This window comes from Ranitomeya variabilis, chromosome 6, assembly GCF_051348905.1.
Source record: "Ranitomeya variabilis isolate aRanVar5 chromosome 6, aRanVar5.hap1, whole genome shotgun sequence".
Taxonomy (NCBI): Eukaryota; Metazoa; Chordata; class Amphibia; order Anura; family Dendrobatidae; genus Ranitomeya; species Ranitomeya variabilis.
Genome location: NC_135237.1, coordinates 230,466,418 through 230,490,549, shown reverse-complemented (window position 1 = coordinate 230,490,549; position 24,132 = coordinate 230,466,418). Strand labels below are relative to the sequence as shown.

At 48.1% G+C, this 24,132-nt stretch overlaps 1 protein-coding gene across 1 annotated transcript in view; it reads right to left on the bottom strand.

Annotated features, from left to right (window-relative positions):
• Nucleotides 1–24,132, bottom strand: part of SLC6A19 (solute carrier family 6 member 19) — a 752,476-nt gene that overhangs the window by 188,610 nt on the left and 539,734 nt on the right. Inside the window, exon 9 of the mRNA XM_077269478.1 lies at nt 1,900–2,104. Within this exon, the coding sequence (XP_077125593.1) occupies nt 1,900–2,104 (205 nt within the window). The remainder of the gene's footprint in view (nt 1–1,899; nt 2,105–24,132) is intronic.

The window sequence follows — 24,132 nt, the reverse complement described above, 5'->3', positions numbered from 1 at the left end:
AGCCTCCTCCATTGCGGTCGGATAGTAAGGGCTTCATCGGCCAGGGGTGTGCGCTCCCAGACCCATTCCTGTACCTCTGCAGAGCACATGGCAAGAAATTGTTCTATAAGGAACGCCTGTATAATATCATCCACAGTAAAGGTGTTTTCTGCTTCCAGCCATCTCCAACATGCCTGGGACATCTTATGTGCATACATCCTAAACGATCCCCCCGTAGTGCATGGGAGGTCTCGGAACTTGGCCCTATATGAGTCTGGGGTGATAGCATGGTAATCCAGGATAGTCTGCTTTACAATGTTAGAATCCTGATTCCGCTGTGAGTCAATCGTTCGGTAAACCTCTGTCAGGCTACCGTTCAGGAGTCCCACTAATAAACGCATCCAGCCATCAAAGTCCTTGAAGAACCCCTCCACATCGCCGGAAGCTTCATCAAATGGCTTAAACTCTGTCCGGGTGATCCGTACAGGCTCCCGGATCGTTGGATTTACATTCCACATTGCGTTACTCCCTCTTTCAAGCTCCAATGCTTCTTGTCTGCTGTGTCCAGCGGGCAGCCTCCTCCTTGTACTCCTGAGAGACGCCTGGGAGCAGAACCGCCATCTCTTCTTCGTACCACACCACCCACTGGCTTTTTGGGGTGGGGGTCCTCATCTCCTGGGCTTGTTCTTCAGACATATGGGAGTAGGTGGTCTGGCTAGCATCAACCAGTAGATCAATTAAGACCTCTTTAGTCAGTCCCTGGTAGTTCAGGCCCAAGTCTCTGGGTCTCTCCTGTAAACTGGATACAGTCCAATTTCTGTACTCACTCTGTGTGTGGTTCTCCATTAGGTTACACTCTGTTGATCCCTCTGCTTGCCACCAGTTGTCAAGGGCTCCTTCTCTGATACCACGCAATCAACAGAGCAAGAGAATAGTGAACAATTCCGAAAGCTTTATTTAGGCAAATACATGAAAGGTCCATATATGATCCAACCACACAAAGGATAAAATAGTCCAGAAGCCGAATGCAGTTCAGTAACCGGATAAATGTCCAATGAGATGAGAGTCCAATAATCCAGCAGACAGAGGATAATAAATGGTCCATATGCTTCCCCTTCTCTCTGATGTGCTGTGTTCACATCATCATTCCACACCAGACTGATCAGTGTCTCACCTCCCTGATATTTACAAGTCCCCCTCCTCATTCACAGGTCAGGAGGGGGAAGATCTTAGGGGCTCATTGTTTCAACAAGCTAGGTCAACATTTCATTAGCATATTAGCAAACAATACTGTGGGGGCTGATATCAGATGGCAACCACAGCCATTCATCAATTAGCAAATAACTCCTTCTACAAGAGAACACCATGAAAATAAATAAAATATAAATATACACAAAAATGATACCCACATAGCATATCACGCCATCACAGAGATCATTTCATCTTCAACTTGCTAAACTGTTCACACTAACAGTAATTTTGACCAGGGGTGTGCAAACATTTACATGTCACTGTATATTGAACGGTATTGAGCAGAAGAATGTACATGTTATTATTTTTTGTGTCTTTTTTTCAGCATTTCCACCCCAAAAACATTGTGTTTTCTCAATTTATTTATGGATATCCCAAAACATCTGTAAACCACTTCTGACAGACTTTTGTGACTATTTGATGCCATGTATGAAGGGTATACACTTGATCGGTTGTGCTCACAAATTGTAGATGCAGTGCATTTCTATTATGTAATTACAGTAAACTGCAACATTTTTGGTGCGATTTTTTTTTTTTAAAATCTCGACAAACATTGCATTTTCTGTCGTGATTGCGGCAAAATGTGAACGTAGTGCAATAACTATATGTGAAGGCAACCTTCAGGTATATATTATACAATGACACTAATAACTGAAAATAACAACATACCTGTGACTGCTTCTTTTGGCCATGATTTGGGTATTATTTTCAAATCCATCAGTGGCACTAAGACCCCTTCCATATTACCAAACATGGAAGAGAGCCCCAAGCAAAAGAGCATTATGAAGAACAAAACAGACCAGAGAGGGGACACCGGCATTTTTGTAATAGCTTCAGTGAACACAATAAAAGCTAATCCAGTTCCTTCAACACCCTGCAAAGTGAAATATGTGATAATTAGTGAATGTACTTTTAAACATACAGTAGATACAATTCCTTGTTACACATAAAAAAAACCTGACAATGTTTTGTCCTCAATAAAAACTCATGATAGGCGATGTTGGCTATTGTTTAGAAAACAAGCTTATACCTTTTATGATGCTTCTGTCAAAAACTCCAAATTCAAATATTATGTCTTTAAATAAAACTTCTAAGTTCATGTTTAATAGATTAAAAAAATTAAGGATTAGAAATAAAATTGAGAAAATTACAACCCCAAATGGACAATCCCTCCTACATCCGCGAGAAATCGTTGATTCCTTCGCAGAACATTACACAATTTTATATAATCTACATACAGATTCCTCTATTCCCTATCCCAATGAACAAATCATCAAAGAATTTTTAGTTTCTATCAACCTTCCTAAAATCTCTTCTGATGAGTTGGACCTTTTGCTGTTCCCTTTAATGAAGAAGAGACTGCTAATACTATTAAACATTTGCATTCATATAAAGCTCCAGACCCAGATTGGTATAGTAATGACTACTACAAAGCCTTCAACGAGGTTTTTGTACCTCATTTGACACATATTTTTAATGCAGCTGCATCCAAAGGTTCATTCCCAGATGAAAATTTGGAGGCCAATATCATCCTTATTCCCAAACCAAATCTCAACCCTCATCAAATTATAAACTATAGACCTATAGTTATATATATAGTGTTATATACACAACTTAATGAGAGCCTGAAGATTGAAGCTCAGCTCTGTTCAGTGGAGAACATGAAGGAGCGGCAGACACCGTTAGTAGACCCCAACCACACTAGTAGGCCAACTGCAGTGTTATATTAACAACAACAACTTAATGAGAGCCTGAAGATTGAAGCTCAGGCAAGTTAACCAGGAGAACACCTTGTAGTGGCAGACACCGTTAGTAGGCCCCAACCACACTAGTAGGCCAACTGCAGTGTTAGATAAACAACTACTTAATGAGAGCCTGAAGAGTGAAGCTCAGCTTTATTCAGTTGAGGAGACAAACGAGGGGCAGCAGACACCGTTACTAGGGCCCAACCTAAAGAGTTGGCCACTTGCAGTTTAATCTTTAAAGAGTAGGCCGAAAGCCTGAAGACTGAAGCTCAGGAAAACCAAACAGGAGAAAACCCTTTTTTTGGAAGTGCATCTGAACAGCAAGGTGGATTGCTGTTGAGGGGAGATAGAGAGAAAAAAAAAAAAAAACTATAAATCTTCAGCACAGCGAGTGTGAGCGAGCTGAGTGTGACCTGAGCGTAAGTGTGAACGGCGGTAAGTGTGTGACTTGTGATTCAGTGAGGAGGTATTTGGAAGGCCTTTAACAATACCTGTGTGAATTTGTGTGAGTTGCTGAATTGGGAGTAGCTATATTCATAAGGAGTTAACTTAGGGTGGGGGCTCATAATTAAGGGGATATAAGGGGCAGCTGTTTGGGGCTCAAGTCCTTTTTGGAAGTGCATCTGAACAGCAAGGTGGATTGCTGTTGAGGGGAGATAGAGAGAAAAAAAACAAAAAACTATAAATCTTCAGCACAGCGAGTGTGAGCGAGCTGAGTGTGACCTGAGAGTAAGTGTGAACGGCGGTAAGTGTGTGACTTGTGATTCAATGACTTTGGAATCAGGGAGTTTCCAAGGGAGGAATTGCTTCTGTTTTTTTTTTTTTTTTGGATTAATTAATACTTTGTATTTATTTTTAATTAACGTTTCTGTGTGGTGCAATCCCCATTAGGAAATGTGCTCCACAATTGTTAATGCCATCCAGTGTACATCTTGCCACATGTATGCAGTCCTTGACCAGCCGGTCGAGGGTGCATACTGCTGTGCGAGATGTGAGCACATTGTGCATTTGGAAACCCAGATACTGGATCTAAATGTGCAGCTGGCAACACTGAGATCCATAGACAATATGGAGAGGAGTCTTCTGCTCACAGAGCAGACACTCAATGGGATAGATGAGGAGGGGGATGGTAGGATGGAGCTGCAGGACAGTGTGGCAGTTAGCTGGGTGACAGATAGAAGGCGGGGTAGAGGGAAGAGTGCCAGGGAGGCTAGTCCTGATCTGGCACACCCCAATAAGTTTGCTAAGTCGGCAGATGAGGGGGGTGCCAGTACAGGGGTAGCACTGCTGCAGCCAGGCATGTCCTCTGAAAGCCGGAGGAGTGACTGCTCCAGTAAGGAGGGAAAAAGGAGAGCAGGGCATGCCAGACAGGTGCTGGTAGTGGGGGACTCAATTATTAGGGGAACAGATAGGGCAATCTGTCACAAAGACAGGGATCGTCGGACGGTGTGCTGCCTACCTGGCGCTCGAGTCCGACACATCGCTGATCGGGTGGACAGATTACTGGGAGGGGCTGGTGAGGACCCAGCGGTCATGGTGCACATTGGCACAAATGACAAAGTTAGAGGTAGGTGGAAGGTCCTTAAAGATGATTTCAGGGAATTAGGCTGCAAGCTGAAAGCAAGGACCTCCAACGTGGTATTTTCCGAAATACTGCCTGTACCACGTGCCACGCCAGAGAGGCAACGGGAGATTAGGGAGGTTAATAAGTGGCTCAAGAATTGGTGTAGGAAGGAGGGGTTTGGGTTCCTGCAGAACTGGGCTGACTTCTCAGTTGGCTACAGGCTCTACGCTAGGGACGGGCTGCACCTCAATGGGGAAGGTGCAGCTGTGCTGGGGGAGAAAATGGTTAGAAGGTTGGAGGAGTGTTTAAACTAGGGATTGGGGGGGAGGGTATTCATTTTATAGGAGGGGAAGATAGTGCAGATAGAGACCTGGGCACAAATAAGGAAGTTGGGGGTGGCGGTGGCATGGGGGGTGGGGTTAGAACAGTTAGTAATTTAAGAAAGAATAGAGGTACAGAGAGTAACATCAAGTGCATGTATACTAATGCCAGAAGCCTCGCCAACAAAATGGATGAATTAGAACTAATGTTGTTGGAGCATAATTATGACATGGTGGGGATATCTGAAACATGGCTGGATGAGAGCCATGACTGGGCTGTTAACTTGCAGGGCTATAGCCTGTTCAGAAATGACCGTACAGATAAGCGAGGGGGAGGGGTGTGTCTATATGTAAAATCTTCCTTAAAACCCATCCTGCGTGATAATATAGGTGAATTTAATGAAAATGTAGAGTCCCTGTGGGTGGAGATAAGGGGAGGGGGAAAAATAATAAATTACTGATAGGGGTTTGTTATAAATCTCCAAAACTAATGGAAGCAATGGAGAATATCCTCGTAAAGCAAATAGATGAAGCTGCGACTCAAGGAGAAGTCATTATTATGGGGGACTTCAACTACCCTGAAATAGATTGGGGAACAGAAACCTGCAGTTCCAGCAAAGGTAATAGGTTTTTGACAACTATGAGAGACAATTACCTTTCACAACTGGTTCAGGACCCAACAAGCAGGGGGGCACTGCTAGACCTAATATCAACCAACAGGCCAGACCGCATATCAAATATTAGGGTTGGGGGTCACTTGGGGAATAGTGATCACAAAATAATAAGTTTTCATGTAACCTTTAATAAGATGGGTAGTAGGGGGGTGACAAGGACACTAAACTTCAGGAGGGCAAATTTCCAACGGATGAGAGAGGATCTTGGTGCAATTAACTGGGACGATATCCTGAGACACAAAAATACACAAAGAAAATGGGAGACATTTATTAGCATCCTGGATAGGACCTGTGCACAATATATACCGTATGGGAATAAACATACTAGAAATAGGAGGAAACCAATATGGCTAAATAGAGCTGTAAGGGGCGCAATAAGGGACAAAAAGAAAGCATTTAGAGAATTAAAGGAAGTAGGTAGTGAGGAGGCATTAAATAAATACAGAAAATTAAATAAATTCTGTAAAAAGCAAATCAAGGCAGCAAAGATTGAGACAGAGAGACTCATTGCCAGAGAGAGTAAAAATAATCCCAAAATATTCTTTAACTATATAAATAGTAAGAAACTAAAAAATGACAGTGTTGGCCCCCTTAAAAATAGTCTGGGTGAAATGGTGGATGAGGATGAGGAAAAAGCCAATATGCTAAATGACTTTTTTTCATCAGTATTTACAAAAGAAAATCCCATGGCAGACAAAATGACTAGTGATAAAAATTCCCCATTAAATGTCACCTGCTTAACCCAGCAGGAAGTACAGCGGCGTCTAAAAATCACAAAAATTGACAAATCTCCGGGCCCGGATGGGATACACCCCCGAGTACTGCAGGAACTAAGTACAGTCATTGATAGACCATTATTTTTAATCTTTAAAGACTCCATAATAACAGGGTCTGTACCACAGGACTGGCGTATAGCAAATGTGGTGCGAATATTCAAAAAAGGGGCAAAAACTGAACTCGGTAATTATAGGCCAGTAAGCTTAACCTCTACTGTGGGTAAAATCCTGGAGGGCATTCTAAGGGATGCTATGCTGGAGTATCTGAAGAGGAATAACCTCATGACCCAGTATCAGCACGGGTTTACTAGGGACCGTTCATGTCAGACTAATTTGATCAGCTTCTATGAAGAGGTAAGTTCCGGACTGGACCAAGGGAACCCAGTGGACGTAGTATATATGGACTTTTCCAAAGCTTTTGATACGGTGCCACACAAAAGGTTGTTACATAAAATGAGAGTAATGGGGATAGGGGAAAATATGTGTAAGTGGGTTGAGAGCTGGCTCAGGGATAGGAAACAAAGGGTGGTTATTAATGGAGCACACTCGGACTGGGTCACGGTTAGCAGTGGGGTACCACAGGGGTCAGTATTGGGCCCTCTTCTTTTTAACATATTTATTAATGACCTTGTAGGGGGCATTCAGAGTAGAATTTCAATATTTGCAGATGACACTAAACTCTGCAGGGTAATCAATACAGGGGAGGACAATTTTATATTACAGGATGATTTATGTAAACTAGAAGCTTGGGCTGATAAATGGCAAATGAGCTTTAATGGGGATAAATGTAAGGTCATGCACTTGGGTAGAAGTAATAAGATGTATAACTATATGCTTAATTCTAAAACTCTGGGCAAAACCGTCAATGAAAAAGACCTGGGTGTATGGGTGGATGACAAACTCATATTCAGTGGCCAGTGTCAGGCAGCTGCTACAAAGGCAAATAAAATAATGGGATGTATTAAAAGAGGCATAGATGCTCATAAGGAGAACATAATTTTACCTCTATACAAGTCACTAGTTCGACCACACTTAGAATACTGTGCACAGTTCTGGTCTCCGGTGTATAAGAAAGACATAGCTGAACTGGAGCGGGTGCAGAGAAGAGCGACCAAGGTTATTAGAGGACTGGGGGGTCTGCAATACCAAGATAGGTTATTACACTTGGGGCTATTTAGTTTGGAAAAACGAAGACTAAGGGGTGATCTTATTTTAATGTATAAATATATGAGGGGACAGTACAAAGACCTTTCTGGTGATCTTTTTAATCATAGACCTGAGACAGGGACAAGGGGGCATCCTCTACGTCTGGAGGAAAGAAGGTTTAAGCATAATAACAGACGCGGATTCTTTACTGTAAGAGCAGTGAGACTATGGAACTCTCTGCTGTATGATGTTGTAATGAGTGATTCATTAATTACATTTAAGAGGGGACTGGATACCTTTCTGGAAAAGTATAATGTTACATGGTATATACAATAGATTCCTTGATAAGGCGTTGATCCAGGGAAATAGTCTGATTGCCGTATGTGGAGTCGGGAAGGAATTTTTTTCCCCATGGTGGAGTTACTCTTTGCCACATGGGGTTTTTTTGCCTTCCCCTGGATCAACATGTTAGGGCATGTTAGGTTAGGCTATGGGTTGAACTAGATGGACTTACAGTCTTCCTTCAACCTTAATAACTATGTAACTATGTAACCCAGGAGCGGCAGACACCGTTAGTAGGCCCCAACCACACTAGTAAGCCAACTGCAGTGTTATATTAACAACAACTACTTAATGAGAGCCTGAAGACTGAAGCTCAAGAAAACCAAACAGGAGAAAACCCAGGAGCGGCAGACACCGTTAGTAGGCCCCAACCACACTAGTAAGCTAACTGCAGTGTTATATTAACAACTAAAACTTAATGAGAGCCTGAAGATTGAAGCTCAGGCAAGTTAACCAGGAGAACACCCTGTAGTGGCAGACACCGATAGTAGGCCCCAACCACACTAGTAGGCCAACTGCAGTGTTATATTAACAACAACTTAATGAGAGCCTGAAGATTGAAGCTCAGGCAAGTTAACCTGGAGAACACCTTGTAGTGGCAGACACCATTAGTAGGCCCAAACCACACTAGTAGGCCAACTGCAGTGTTAGATAAACAACTACTTAATGAGAGCTTGAAGATTGAAGCTCAGGCAAGTAAACCTGGAGAACACCTTGGAGCGGCAGACACCGTTAGTAGGCCCCAACCACACTAGTAGGCCAACTGCAGTGTTATATTAACAACAACAACTTAATGAGAGCCTGAAGATTGAAGCTCAGGCAAGTTAACCAGGAGAACACCTGGTAGTGGCAGACACCGTTAATAGGCCCCAACCACACTAGTAGGCCAACTGCAGTGTTATATTAACAACAACAACTTAATGAGAGCCTGAAGATTGAAGCTCAGGCAAGTTAACCTGGAGAACACCTTGTAGTGGCAGACACCGTTAGTAGGCCCCAACCACACTAGTAGGCCAACTGCAGTGTTATATAAACAACTACTTAATGAGAGCCTGAAGATTGAAGCTCAGCTTTAGTCAGTTGAGGAGACAAATGAGGGGCAGCAGACACCGTTACTAGGGCCCAACCAAACGAGTTGGCCAATTGCAGTTTAATCTATAAAATGTAGGCCGAAAGCCTAAAGATTGAAGCTCAGGAAAACCAAACAGGAGAAAACCCAGGAGCGGCAGACACCGTTAGTAGGCCCCAACCACACTAGTAAGCCAACTGCAGTGTTATATTAACAACAACTACTTAATGAGAGCCTGAAGATTGAAGCTCAGCTTTATTCAGTGTAGGAGACAAGCGAGGGGCAGCAGACACCGTTACTAGGGCCCAACCAAACGAGTTGGCCAATTGCAGTTTAATCTTTAAAATGTAGGCCGAAAGCCTGAAGATTGAAGCTCAGGAAAACCAAACAGGAGAAAACCCAGGAGCGGCAGACACCGTTAGTAGGGCCCAACCACACTAAGTAGGCCAAATGCAGTTTAATATCTGATAATATAGGCCGAAAGCCTGAAGATTGAAGCTCAGCTTTATTTAGTGGAGGAGAACTGTAATGGGAGACAGACACAATAAGTAGACCTAAATAAGTAATTAGGCAAAATGCAGTTCAAAATTGGTAAGTGGAGTACACAGGCGGCATAGCGTGGTTCAGCGGAGGAGGGCATGTGTAATTAGTGGCTCTGACACACTAAGTAGGTCTAAAATAAAAAGGAAGGCTATATTCAGTTCAAAATTGGTAAAAGGAGTACACAGGTTGCCTTGCTGGGTTCAATGGTGGAGGACAACTGTTGTGAGAGTCTGACACAGTTACTAGGCCCAAATAAGTAAGTAGGCTAAATGCTGTTCTAAATTGGTAAGAGGTGTATACAGGCCGCCTAGCTTTTTACAGCGGGGGACAGTTGTAAGTGTAATGTGTGGTGCAGACAGACAGACAGACAGTCAGACAGAGGCTAACAATAAAAAAAGGTAGCTAAATGCTGTTCAAAACTGCTAGCAGGACAAACCAGGCGGCCTAGCTTGTTTCAGCGGGGGACAGTTGTAATGTGTGGCACAGACAGACAGACAGAGGCCTACAATTAAGAAAGGTGGCTAAACACAGTTCAAAACAGCTAGCAGGACTAACCAGGCAGCCTAGCTTGTTTCAGCGTGGGAGGACAACTGTTATGAGAGGCTTACACAGTTACTAGGCACAAATAAGTAAGTAGGCTAAATGCAGTTCAAAATTGGTAACAGGAGTACACAGCCGGCATAGCTTTGTTCAGTGGAGGACAACTGTAAGGAGTGGACTGGCTGAGACAGACACAGGTAGTAGGCCAACAATAGAAAGTAGGCTCTATGCAGTTTAAAATAGGTTACAGGGGTATACAGGCAGCATTGGTGTAGTCAGCGGAGGACGATTGCAAGGAGGGACCGCAGACAGAGTTCCTAGGCCTAAAATAAAAAAGCAGCCTCTATGCAGTTTAAATTAGGCTACAGGGGTACACAGGCAGCATTGGTGTGGTCAGCGGAGGACGATTGCAAGGAGGCATAGCAGACAGACTTCCTAGGCCTAAAATAAAAAAGCAGCCTCTATGCAGTTTAAATTAGGCCACAGGGGTACACAGGCAGCATTGGTGTGGTCAGCAGAGGACGATTGCAAGGAGGGACCGCAGACAGAGTTCCTAGGCCTAAAATAAAAAAGCAGCCTCTATGCAGTTTAAATTAGGCTACAGGGGTACACAGGCCGCATTGGTGTGGTCAGCGGATGACGATTGCACCAAGGGGCAGACACAGTAGGGCCAAAAAAGGAATAGGCAAAATGCAGTTAAAAATCGGTTACAGGAGTACGCAGGCAGCCTAGCTTTGTTCAGTGGAGGACAACTGTAAGGAGTGTCTGACACAGTTAGTAGGACAAAATAATAAAGTGAGGTTAATGTCTGGCAAAAAAAAATGTAACAAACTGGTGGCATACCTAGGTACAGGGGTGGGCTCTTCTGCTGACTTGCAGACAGTGGTAGTTGGCGCAAAGTATTAACTGGTGTAAATGTAGGAGAGGGCCCATGAATATTTTAACTAGCATCAATGATGTCAAGAAATTGGTATTGGCAGTGGCATTGAAGGATTTAACAGCACAGACTAAACAGTGGTGGAGCAGTGAGAGGTAATTTTGCAAGTGGTAGAGCACTGTTTGAGCTGGGGGGGGACACTCTCTCGTGGGCGGCGGTACTGGCCCAGGGCTCCTTATGTTAGGACGGTGAGTCTGACGTTGGGTGTGCACCACCACCGCCAGAGACACTTCATTGTACTATGAGGGATCCTGTGCCAGTGCCGTCGCCCAAAAGTGGGCACACCCACCTGTTCAGCCAGACGGCACTCGCACGGGTGCTTGCGCCAAGTGGTGCCCACGGCCCCGTGGGGGGAGTCAGCCCATTTAGGGAGGTGTAAAAATGGCCCATGCTGGACAAACAGCAGCTGCAAATGGAGAAATTGGAGCAGTCATTAAGACGAGTCCAAAAGCAAGATATTTTTACAGGACAGCTAGGTGTCAGCAGGGGAAGGTGGGGCAAAATAATTAGAAATCCATGATTGGTTCATTTTAATGAATGAGTCCTTTTTCTGTCAGTATTGAACCTGCAGCACTGAATACTCTTTCTGATAGCACACTAGCAGCTGGGCAAGCGAGCTCCTGTAAAGCATATTCTGCCAATTCAGGCCAGGTGTCTATTTTGGATGCCCAGTAATCAAATGGGAATGACGTGTGAGGGATAACATCGATAAGGGAGGAAAAATAGTTGGTAACCATACTGGACAAATGTTGTCTCCTGTCACTTTGAATTGATGCTGCAGTACCTGTCTGTTATGGCTGGACCTGGTGGTTAGGAGCACCGGGAATGACCTGATAGTCAAAACTGCAAAATAGAGCGAGCTCTGGGAAGTGGGAGCTCTGCTGACCGCAGCCCTAATCTATTATCACACACTAGAATTAGCCGTGGATCGTACCTGACTCTGCCTAGACGACTCTTCACAGCCTGAGAGGTAACTTCCCCTAAAGAGAAATATAGCCTCACCTTGCCTCAGAGAAATTCCCCAAAGGAACAGAGCAGCCCCCCACATATATTGACTGTGAGTTAAGAGGAAGGCACAAACGTAGGAATGAGACAGGTTTCAGCAAAGGAGGCCCGACTTACTAAATAGACAGAAGATAGATATAGGGATCTTTGCGGTCAGCACAAAAAACTACAAAAAGCCATGCAGAGTGAGCAAGAAACCCCCCGCGCCGACTCACGGCGCGGTAGGTGCCACCCTGCAACCCAGAGCTTCCAGCTAGCGAGACAATATCATGATAGCCAGCTGGACAAAACTTAGCAGGTACTCGGAAATATATTCAGCACACAAATGAATAACAAATGAGCTTAACAGGGACTTAGCTTCTGCTGAAGTAGACAGGTCATCAGGAGATCCAAGTGAGATCTGAACCAGTACAGATACATTGACAACTGGCATCAGGTAACGATCTGAGCAGAGTTAAATAGAGGAACCAGCCCAGTCTTTAAACGATGCAGCTGAGGAAGCCACCTCCAGACCAGCAGCTCCACTTTCAGCCACCAGAGGGAACCCACGGACAGAACTCACAGAAATACCATTCCTGACCACAGGAGGGAGTTCCAGAACAGAGTTCACAAAACCTGTCGTGTCTGCGGTCATTGCGAAATCACTCCACAACCTGGTCATAAAACCCCTCAGTCCAACGCCACTTCTGATTTGTGCCCCTCTAACACCTCTGCCATGTTGCCCCCTGCAGCTCGTGTGAGAACCATCACCGCCACCGTGTGCTGGGAATGCCTGAACCAAACGGTCTACAAGAGTTGCTTGTTTGGTAGCCAATATTTGATCGAGGTTCTCATGTGGCATGATATTTTGCAATTTCCCTTTATAGCGTGGATCCAGGAGGCAGGCCAACCAGTAATCGTCACCGGTCATCATTTTGATAATGCGGGGGTCCCTTTTAAGGATACGCAAGGCATAATCAGCCATGTGGGCCAATGTTACAGGTGTCAAATCAATGCTTGTGCTGGGTTGAGGAGCACTTTCTGGCAAATCCACATCACTTGCCTCCCGCAAAAAAACTGTACCTGACCTTGCACCACCAACACTTCCTATTCCCCCCTGAGAAGCTTCCTCCTCCCATAAATAATCATCCCCATCTTCCTCCTCCTCCTCTTCGTCCACAACCTCGTCCCCGAGACTTCCCTGAGCAGACAATGGCTGACTGTCATCAAGGCTTCCCTCCTCCTCGGCTGCAGACGCCTGCTCCTTAGTGTGCGTCAAACTTTGCATCAGCAAACGCATTAGTGGAATGCTCATGCTTATGATGGCGTCGTCCGCACTGACCAGCTGTGTGCATTCCTCAAAACACTGAAGGACTTGACAGAGGTCTTGGAGCTTCGACCACTGCACAGCAGACAACTCCATGTCTGCCATCCAACTGCCTGCCCGCGTATGTGTATCTTCCCACAAATACATGACAGCACGCCTCTGTTCGCACAGCCTCTGAAGCATGTGCAGTGTAGAGTTCCACCTTGTTGCAACGTCGATTATTAGGCGGTGCTGGGGAAGCTTCAACAATCGCTGATGGTTCTGCATACGGCTGGAGTGTACGGGCGACCGGCGGATGTGCGAGCAAAGTCTTCGCACCTTCAGGAGCAGGTCTGGTAACCCCGGATAACTTTTCAGGAAGCACTGCACCACCAGGTTCAAGGTGTGAGCCAGGCAAGAAATGTGTTTCAGTTCTGAAAGGGCTATGGCAGTCATAAAATTCCTTCCGTTATCACTGACTACCTTGCCTGCCTCAAGATGTACACTGCCCAGCCATGACTGAGTTTCTTGTTGCAAGAACTCAGCCAGAACTTCCGCGGTGTGTCTGTTGTCACCCAAACTGTTTCCTAGACCGTGGGCTAGGCAGAACTGTCCCACTATGGCTGTCCCCTGTGGACCCTACATCCACCACATTAACCCAGTGTGCCGTGTTGGACATGTAATGTCCCTGACCATGCCTACTGGTCCATGCATCAGTTGTGAGGTGCACCTTTCTACTGACTGATTGCCTCAGTGCATGGAGAATGCGGTCTTTGACATGCTGGTGGAGGGCTGGGATGGCTTTTCTCGAAAAAGAGTGTCGACTGGGTAGCTCATAGCGTGCTACTGCGTAGGCCATCAAGGATTTGAAATCTTCGCTTTCAACCAAGCAGTAGGGCATCATCTCTAACGATATAAGTCTTGCAATGTGGGTGTTCAAACCCTGTGTACGCGGATGAGATGGTGAGTACTTTCTTTTCCTAATGAGAGTCTCTTGGAGGGTGAGCTGGACTGGCGAGGTGCACATGGTGGGACTTGCGGGGTTGGTGGTGGTGGACATGGCGGATTGAGAGAGGGGTGGTGAATTTGATGGTATTTTCGATGTAGGCCTACATGCTGTGTTTCCTACCAATAAACTTGTGGTTCCCTGACTGCTTTTCCCTTGCGACGACACCTCCACATTTGCTGCTGCTGTTGTTGTTCTAACCGGTGGGATTACAGTGAGGGAAGGAATGTAGCGTTGCTGACTAGCTTCAGTGTGAGCAGGCGCAACAACGTTATGGGACGTTTGGCAGCTAGTCCAGGCTTGCAAGTGCGTGGTGGTTAAATGTCGACACATGCAAGTTGTATTTAAACTTTTGACATTCTGACCTCTGCTAAATGTCCTGCATAGTGTTGAGCATTCCGATACCGCAAGTATCGGGTATCGGCCGATACTTGCAGTATCGGAATTCCGATACCGGGATTCCGATACTTGCCGCGTATCGGATACCGGAATCAGAAGTTCCCAGATTCAAACTGCACGAATTCAGCCAATGAGAATGATTCCAAGTGTGGGCACATCCTGTTCAGCATGGAGGGCATGAAACTACTGGCAAGGCTGTGATTGGCTGCTGAAATGATGTCATGATGCAGTTTAAAAGTCGCTGGCGCCATTTTTCGCTCACTCTGCTGTGAATTCAGTTAGTGACAGGACGCTGTTTGCTGACTGAGGGCCAGTTTAGAGATAGCGATTTGCTTCTTTGTGCTTTTCCAAGGCTAATTTAGCAACCGCTGTGTTCACCTACTAATCACCTTGCTTTTGCCTTGCAGCGCTGTTTTCACAGCGATCTGCAAGGTCTGTGTGTGTGTGTGTGTGTGTGAGTGCAGCCCACTCTCTAGTCTGTGTGCAGCCATAGGCCATCCATAGCTGGTTGTATTCAGTTCAGGGAGGGTGGTTCATTGCTTCATACTGTTCTTTTTTTTTTTTCAAGCAGTGTAGTCTGCTGCTCATTTTTTCTAATAATTCCTATTAGTGACTTTCCACCCGTATCCAGCTAACTTGTGGAAAAACACTACATAGGATAAAGTAGAGGAGGTTTTTTGGGCCTTGCAGCACCGTTTACGGCTGTCTGCACATTCTCCGTGTGACTGCAGCTCACCCTGTAGTCTGTGATCAGCCATAGCCTGGTTGTATCCAGCTCAGGGTTGTTCACTGCGTCATACCGTAAAATCAATTTTCCTTTTGTTTTAAGTAGTGCAGGCTGCTCTACATTTTTTCAAAAAATTCCTATTAGTGTCTTTCCACCCGTATCCAGCTAACTTGTGGAAAAACACTACATAGGATAAAGTAGAGGAGGTTTTTTGGGCCTTGCAGCGCCGTTTACGGCTGTCTGCACGGTCTCCGTGTGACTGCAGCTCGCCCTGTAGTCTGTGAGCAGCCATAGCCTGGTTGTATCCAGCTCAGGGTTGTTCACTGCGTCATACCGTAAAATCAATTTTCCTTTTGTTTTAAGTAGTGCAGGCTGCTGCACATTTTTTCAAAAAATTCCTATTATGGCTTTCCACCCGTATCCAGCTAACTTGTGGAAAAACACTACATAGGATAAAGTAGAGGAGGTTTTTTGGGCCTTGCAGCGCTGTTTACGGCTGTCTGCACGGTCTCCGTGTGACTGCAGCTCGCCCTGTAGTCTGTGAGCAGCCATAGCCTGGTTGTATCCAGCTTAGGGTTGTTCACTGCGTCATACCATAAAATCAATTTTCCTTTTGTTTTAAGTAGTGCAGGCTGCTGCACATTTTTTCAAAAAATTCCTATTAGTGTCTTTCCACCTGTATCCAGCTAACTTGTGGAAAAACACTACATAGGATAAAGTAGAGGAGGTTTTTTGGGCCTTGCAGCGCCGTTTACGGCTGTCTGCACGGTCTCCGTGTGACTGCAGCTCGCCCTGTAGTCTGTGAGCAGCCATAGCCTGGTTGTATCCAGCTCAGGGTTCTTCACTGCGTCATACCGTAAAATCAATTTTCCTTTTGTTTTAAGTAGTGCAGGCTGCTGCACATTTTTTCAAAAAATTCCTATTAGTGTCTTTCCACCCGTATCCAGCTAACTTGTGGAAAAACACTACATAGGATAAAGTAGAGGAGGTTTTTTGGGCCTTGCAGCGCCGTTAACGGCTGTCTGCACGGTCTCCGTGTGACTGCAGCTCTCTCTGTTGTCAGTTCAGCCCCCAAAAAATAAATAAATAATAAAGTTCACCAAACACACCACTTTACATTTGTGTAGGCCACATTAGCTCATATTAAAGTCTAGTCCACACTTTAGAAAATTAGTGTTTCCTATACCTGTTAGGACTCGGAGCTTTTCAGGAATAAGCACACAAAGCCGTTAGTACTTTTCTGCTTATCTTTATCAGTCAACCAAGATGAAGAAGGCAGGGAGTAAGGCACGTGGGCGTGGGCGCGGAGCAGGGAGACGACGTGGGGATTCTGTGCCTGCTGCGGGCACCGGTGACTCCTCAGCACCCAGTTTCACCAGGGAACAGTCCTTCTTGCGCAGCTTTGTCGCAGAGCGCCGTACACAGCTGCTGCGTGAAGACCAAATTGAAGCCGTTGTCGGATGGATGGCAGCTAACGCATCGACTTCAATTAGTGCCACATCCTCTCAGACACAGAGCACTGGAGAGCAGCCATCTGTCTCTTCACCACCTGCCAAATTGGCCAGGCAGACAGAGAGCCCAGGACAGGAGCCGTCTCTACTTCTGTTCTCTGAATCTCTTGGCTTGGAAACAGGGGGCCAGCCAAGCAGCATTGGAGAAATGGAAGAAGAGGCAGGGTGCAGTGATGCCCAACAGCTTTTTCTCTCTTCCTCTGAAGAGGCGGGTGGGCCAGTGCCTCCGGTCACCACATCGCAGGCTGCATCCGCTGATGATGACACTCAGGTGCCACTTTCTGGTGCGTGCTCTGCTGCTGAGACTACCCAGGAGGAGCAGTTGGTGGCAGAGGGTAGTGCAGATGATGAGGTCCTTGACCCATCGTGGCATGAGGGACAGGAAGGTGGTGGGAGCAGCTCCGAGGAAGAGATTCCTAGATCGGGCCAAAGAGGTAGAGGGAGGGGGAAGACTGCGCAGCCTGTAGCCTCCACTTTGGCACCCGTTAGGAGCATGTCTGTTCCAAAACCCAAAAAGGGCGCTCCCAAGACTTGCAGTATCTGGCCCTTTTTTGACACAGTTGCAGATGACATTTGCTATGTCAAATGCAAAGTGTGTCATCACAAAGTCAAAAGAGGTCGAAATGTCAGCAACCTCAATACCTCCAACATGTGGAAACATGTGCGCAACAGGCACGTGGTGGAGTTAGAAAAACACACTGAAGAGCTAGGCCAACCAACAGCGGCAGCTACCACCTCTTCAGCTCGTGTTGCCTCTTCCTCCAGCTCACACGCAGCTGGTTTGGCTTCCTCCCAGGATCGCCGTGGAAGAACCTCTGGCCCTGTTGTCCAGAGACCCACTGTAATTCCACCCGCAGCACCACTTTCCCAGTCATCCACACACTCCCAGCCCAGTCTACAGCCATCGGTAGTACAGGCATGGGAGAAAAGGCGGCCTTTCTCGTCAAACCACCCACGAGCACAGGCTCTGACTGCAGGCATTGCCAAACTTCTGTCACTGGAAATGCTGTCATTCAGGCTGGTGGAGACTGACAGCTTCCGTGACTTGATGTCGTTGGCAGTCCCACAGTACAATGTGCCCAGCCGCTTTTACTTCAGCAGGCAAGCTGTCCCTGCCCTGCACAATCATGTGGAGGGACACATAAAACACGCGCTACTGAACGCCGTCAGTAGCAAGGTCCACCTCACTACTGATGCGTGGACCAGTCAACATGGACAGGGGCGATACCTTTCCCTCACTGCCCATTGGGTTAATGTCGTTGAGCCGGGTACAGATCGTGCGAGTGGCGCAGGACGTGTCCTGCCCACTCCAAGGATTGCAGGAATCCATTCTGTATGCATTGACTCCTACTCTTACACCAGTTCCTCAGAATCATCGCTGCAGGAGCCGTCACAGTCCACCTCCACATGGACCCGTGATGAACGTTTACCTGTTACGACCGACATGAGCACAGCCGTGGCCAAACGTCAACAGGCCGTCTTGAAATTAATTTCTTTGGGGAATCGAAGCCACACAGAGCAGGAGCTCTGGAATGCCATCAAGCAGGAGAGCGATGTGTGGTTTGTGCCAGCGAATCTCCAGCCAGGCATGGTAGTGTGTGATAATGGCCGAAATCTGGTGGCAGCTCTGGGCCTCGACAACCTCACTCACATCCCATGTCTGGCACATGTGCTCAATTTGGTCGTGCAGAGTTTTTTGAGGGACTATCCAGATCTTGATGCACTGCTGCACAAGGTCCGCCTAGAGTGTGCTCACTTGCGGCGTTCCAGCACGGCAAAATCGCGCATTGCGGCTCTGCAGCGCCGACACCGCCTGCCGGAACATTGCATCATATGTGACCTACCTGCCAGGTGGAATTCCACGTTACATATGTTGGAGCGGTTGTGTGAGCAGCAGCAAGCTGTAATGGAGTACCAGCTGCATCAGGCGCAAAGAAGTCGCACTCCGTGCCGTTCAGACTTCACAACCACAGAGTGGGCCACTATGAAGGACGTCTGCCAGGTTTTGCATCCCTTCGATTATTCCACGCGGATGGCGAGTGCAGATGATGCACTAGTCAGCATGACTGTCCCCCTTATCTGCCTGCTTGAAAAATCACTGCAAGCGCTAAGGGATGATGTTGTGGAAGAGGTGGAGGATGAGGATTCACCATTTCCATCATCTTCTGGACAGTCAGCGCCACGTGGTTCCTCACAAACGCGTAGGCAGGGGACACTTTGTGAGGAGGATGAGGAGGAGTCAATGGAGGAGGAAGACATCCGTCCAGAGGAGGGAGTTACACAATTGTCCAGTACTCAGTGTGTACAGCGAGGGTGGGGTGATGACGAGCGGGCAGAGATCATGCCTCCAGCAGGGGACAGCGTTTCTTGGCCAGTTGGCAGTCTGCAGCACATGGTGGATTACATGCTGCAGTGCCTGAGAAATGACCGCCGCATCGCCCACATTCTCAACATGTCTGATTATTGGGTGTTCACCCTCCTCGATCCTCGCTACCGGGACAACGTAGAAAGCCTCATCACACCGTTGAACCGGGAGCGAAAAATGCGGGAGTACCAAGACACACTGGTGAATTCCATCATCTTCTCCATTCCAACTGAGAGAAGTGCTGCTAGTGCATTACAAAGCAGCTCAGTGCGTCCAGGCAGTGGAGGAGGCTCTGCACAAAGAGGGAGCAGAAGCAGTGCCTCTGCCCAAGGCAAGACCAGTATGGCCCAACTGTGGCACAGTTTTTTGTGCCCGCCACAAAAGTCTACACCATCACAGACGGCTCCAGTCAGCAGGAGGCAACGGTTCCGTCAGATGGTGACAGATTACATGTCTTGCCCTCTTGCTGTACTCCCAGACGGCTCTTCCCCTTTCAAGTTTTGGGTCTCAAAGCTGGATACATGGCCAGAGCTAAGCCAGTATGCATTGGAGGTGCTGGCTTACCCTGCGGCTAGTGTATTATCGGAACGCGTCTTTAGTGCTGCAGGTGGTGTACTAACTGACCGTCGCATGCGACTATCCTCCGATAACGTTGACCGGCTTACTTTCCTGAAAATGAACAAGGCCTGGATCTCGCAGGAATTTGCCACTCCTCCTCCTGATTAAATAATTAGGTGACTGTCTACAGTATCCAGGTCTCCTGTTGTGTTCATCTTTCTACCACCTGAACTTAAATTCCTGGGCTCCAACACCGCCAGTTGAGGCTCAGAAGTGCCGTCTGCACAGTCAAAACATACGACCCAGTGTTATTGGGTTTCAGTAACGTCAGCTGATCCCCAGCTGTGTAGCCGGCAATGTGTCTTGCGACCGCCACGCTGACACAACAACTGAAATGTAAGGGAACCTGTCCCCCCCCCCAAGGCGTTTGTTACTGAAAGAGCCACCTTGTACAGCAGTAATGCTGCACAAGGAAAAGGTAGCTATTTTTGTTTAGCTCCTTGCACATGCAGAATTTAACACTTATAAAATGTGTCCACTGATACCGTGAGACCGTCCCGGAGGTGGGACTTTCCTTCGTAATATGACGCAGCACAGCTATCATTCCTACCCCCGTGGCGCCGTGCCCCGGCTCCTCAGCGTTGTTTGATTCCATCCCAGAGCCTGCGCTGTTATGTTATCCCTTGGCCAGGCACACTTAGTGCTGCCCATCTTCTGACATCATTTGGTGTCAGGCTGACTGCGCCTGTGCAGCCGCGCTGGCCGAGAGCCCGCCTCGCAGTGTCTTCTGATTTAATCCCACTGGGGGCCTGAGATCCATGGACATGCGCAGTGCATATCTGAACCTCCACCTCTCACTCATCTCCCTACGCCTTCTTCAGACTGTGCGCCGTCAGCTGATCCCTAATAGCATGCCACGGCCGTGACGCCGCACAGTCTGAAGAAGCCGTAGGGAGGGGAGTGAGAGGCGAGGATATGCACTGCGCATGGCCATGGATCCCAGGCCCGCGGTGGGATTACATTAGACGACACTGCGAGGCGGGCTCTCGGCCAGCGCGGCCGCACAGGCGCAGCCAGCCTGACACCAAATGATGTCAGAAGATGGGCAGCGCAAAGTGTGCCTGGCCAAGGGATAACATAACAGCGCAGGCTCCGGGACGGAATCAAACAACGCTGAGGAGCTGGGGCACGGCGCCAAGGGGGTAGGAATGACAGCTGTGCTGCGTCATATTACGAAGGAAAGTCCCACCTCCGGGACGGTCTCACGGTATCAGGGGACACATTTTATAAGTGTTTAGTTCTGTGTTTGCAAGGAGCATAATGAAAAGAGCCACCTTTTCCTTTTGCATCCTTTGTGCTGCACAAGCTGGCTCTTTCAGCTACAAATGCCTTGGGGGGGTTAAAGGTTCCCTTTCAACTTACTCCAATCAGGCTTCGGCCTACACTGTGTTCCTCTGCTCCTCCTGCTGTCCCTGGGCTCCAACACCGCTAGTTGTTGCCTGGTAGTGCTGTACGCACAGTCAACAGTCGCTCCTCTGTTATTGGGGTTCAGTAACGTCAGCTGTTCCCCAGCTGTGTGTGTGGCAATCCCTCCTCTCTCCTCCACCTCCTCCTCCTGCTGTCCCTGGGCTCCAACACCGCTAGTTGTTGCCTGGTAGTGCTGTACGCACAGTCAACAGTCGCTCCTCTGTTATTGGGGTTCAGTAACGTCAGCTGTTCCCCAGCTGTGTGTGTGGCAATCCCTCCTCTCTCCTCCACCTCCTCCTCCTGCTGTCCCTGGGCTCCAACACCGCTAGTTGTTGCCTGGTAGTGCTGTATGCACAGTCAACAGTCGCTCCTCTGTTATTGGGGTTCAGTAACGTCAGCTGTTCCCCAGCTGTGTGTGTGGCAATCCCTCCTCTCTCTTCCACCTCCTCCTCCTGCTGTCCCTGGGCTCCAACACCGCTAGTTGTTGCCTGGTAGTGCTGTACGCACAGTCAACAGTCGCTCCTCTGTTATTGGGGTTCAGTAACGTCAGCTGTTCCCCAGCTGTGTGTGTGGCAATCCCTCCTCTCTCCTCCACCTCCTCCTCCTGCTGTCCCTGGGCTCCAACACCGCTAGTTGTTGCCTGGTAGTGCTGTACACACAGTCAACAGTCGCTCCTCTGTTATTGGGGTTCAGTAATGTCAGCTGTTCCCCAGCTGTGTGTGTGGCAATCCCTCCTCTCTCCTCCACCTCCTCCTCCTGCTGTCCCTGGGCTCCAACACCGCTAGTTGTTGCCTGGTAGTGCTGTACGCACAGTCAACAGTCGCTCCTCTGTTATTGGGGTTCAGTAACGTCAGCTGTTCCCCAGCTGTGTGTGTGTGGCAATCCCTCCTCTCTCCTCCACCTCCTCCTCCTGCTGTCCCTGGGCTCCAACACCGCTAGTTGTTGCCTGGTAGTGCTGTACGCACAGTCAACAGTCGCTCCTCTGTTATTGGGGTTCAGTAACGTCAGCTGTTCCCCAGCTGTGTGTGTGGCAATCCCTCCTCTCTCCTCCACCTCCTCCTCCTGCTGTCCCTGGGCTCCAACACCGCTAGTTGTTGCCTGGTAGTGCTGTATGCACAGTCAACAGTCGCTCCTCTGTTATTGGGGTTCAGTAACGTCAGCTGTTCCCCAGCTGTGTGTGTGGCAATCCCTCCTCTCTCTTCCACCTCCTCCTCCTGCTGTCCCTGGGCTCCAACACCGCTAGTTGTTGCCTGGTAGTGCTGTATGCACAGTCAACAGTCGCTCCTCTGTTATTGGGGTTCAGTAACATCAGCTGTTCCCCAGCTGTGTGTGTGGCAATCCCTCCTATCTCCTCCACCTCCTCCTCCTGCTGTCCCTGGGCTACAACACCGCTAGTTGTTGTCCAGAAGTGCTGTCCGCACAGAGACAAACACCTCGCCAATGTGTTAGTGGGGTTCAGTAATGCCTGCTGCTCCCCTGCTGTGTATACGGCAACGTGTCATGCGACCGCCATGCAGGCACAACAACTTAAATTTAAGGGAACCTGTCCCCCCCCCAAGGCGTTTGTTACTGAAAGAGCCAACTTGTGCAGCAGTAATAATGATGCAAGAGGAAAAAGTGGCTCTTTTTGTGGTGCTCCTTGCACACGCTGAACTTCACACTTATGAAATGTGTCCCCTCACACCGGTAAACCGTCCGGTCGGAGGGACTTTCCTTTGTCATGTGACGCAGCACAGCTGTCATTCTTACCCCCTTGGCGCCGTGCGCCGCCTCCTCAGCGTTGTTTGTATGCATGGGCAAGGGCTAACATAACAGCGCAGGCTCCGGGACAGATTCAAACAACGCTGAGGAGGCGGCGCACGGCGCCAAGGGGGTAAGAATGACAGCTTTGCTGCGTCACATTACAAAGGAAAGTCCCTCCGACCGGACGGTTTAACGGTGTGAGGGGACACATTTCATAAGTGTCAAGTTCAGCGTTTGCAAGGACCATAATTAAAAGAGCTAAGTTTACCTTTTCCAGCATTAGTGCTGTACAATATGGCTCTTTCAGCTACAAACCCCTGGGGGGGGGGGTGGTTAAAGGTTCCCTTTCAACTTGCTCCAGTGCAGGCTTCGGCCTACACTATGCTCCTCCTGCTGACCCTGGGCTCTAACACCGCCAGTTGGCGCCCAGATGTGCTAGCTGCACAGAGAAAAACACCAGACAATGTGTCAGTGGGGTTCAGCAATGCCAGCTGTACCCCTGCGGTGTAGCCGGCAACGTGTCCTGCAACAGCCACGCAGACACAAAGCTGCCACCAGTGCAGGCTTCGGCCTACACTCTGCTCCCTCTCTTCCTGCTGACCCTGGGCTCTAACACCGCCAGTTGGGGCCCGGTACTGCTAGCTGCAAAGAGAAAAACACCAGCCAATGTGTCAGTGGGGTTCAGCACCGCCAGCTGTTCCCCTGCTGTGTAGCCGGCATCGTGTCCTGCAACAGCCACGTAGACACAAGAACTGAAATTGAAGGGAACTTGTCCCCCCTCCCCCAGGTGTTTGTATGTTTCACAGCCATCTTGTACAGCAGTAATGCTGCATGTTTGCAAGGTGGCTCAGAAACTTATTCCCCTTGCACACGTGGAACTGAACACATCTAAAATGTGTCCTCTGTGACCATTAAACCGTCCCTGAGGTGTGACTTTCCTTAGTAATTACACGCTGCAACCCCCTTGGTAGCGCTGCCCGTCTTCTGGCACCATTGTTTGGCTGGCTGCGCCTCTGCGGCCGCCCTGGCCCACACAACGCCCCTCGGTGTCTTATTTATTTTGACTGCGAGGGTGTGATTGATGGGCATGAGCAGTGCATATGTTCGCCTGTCCCTCATCTCCTTCGGCCTTCTTCAGACTGTGCGGCTTCATGGCCGTGGCATGCGACAAGGGATCAGC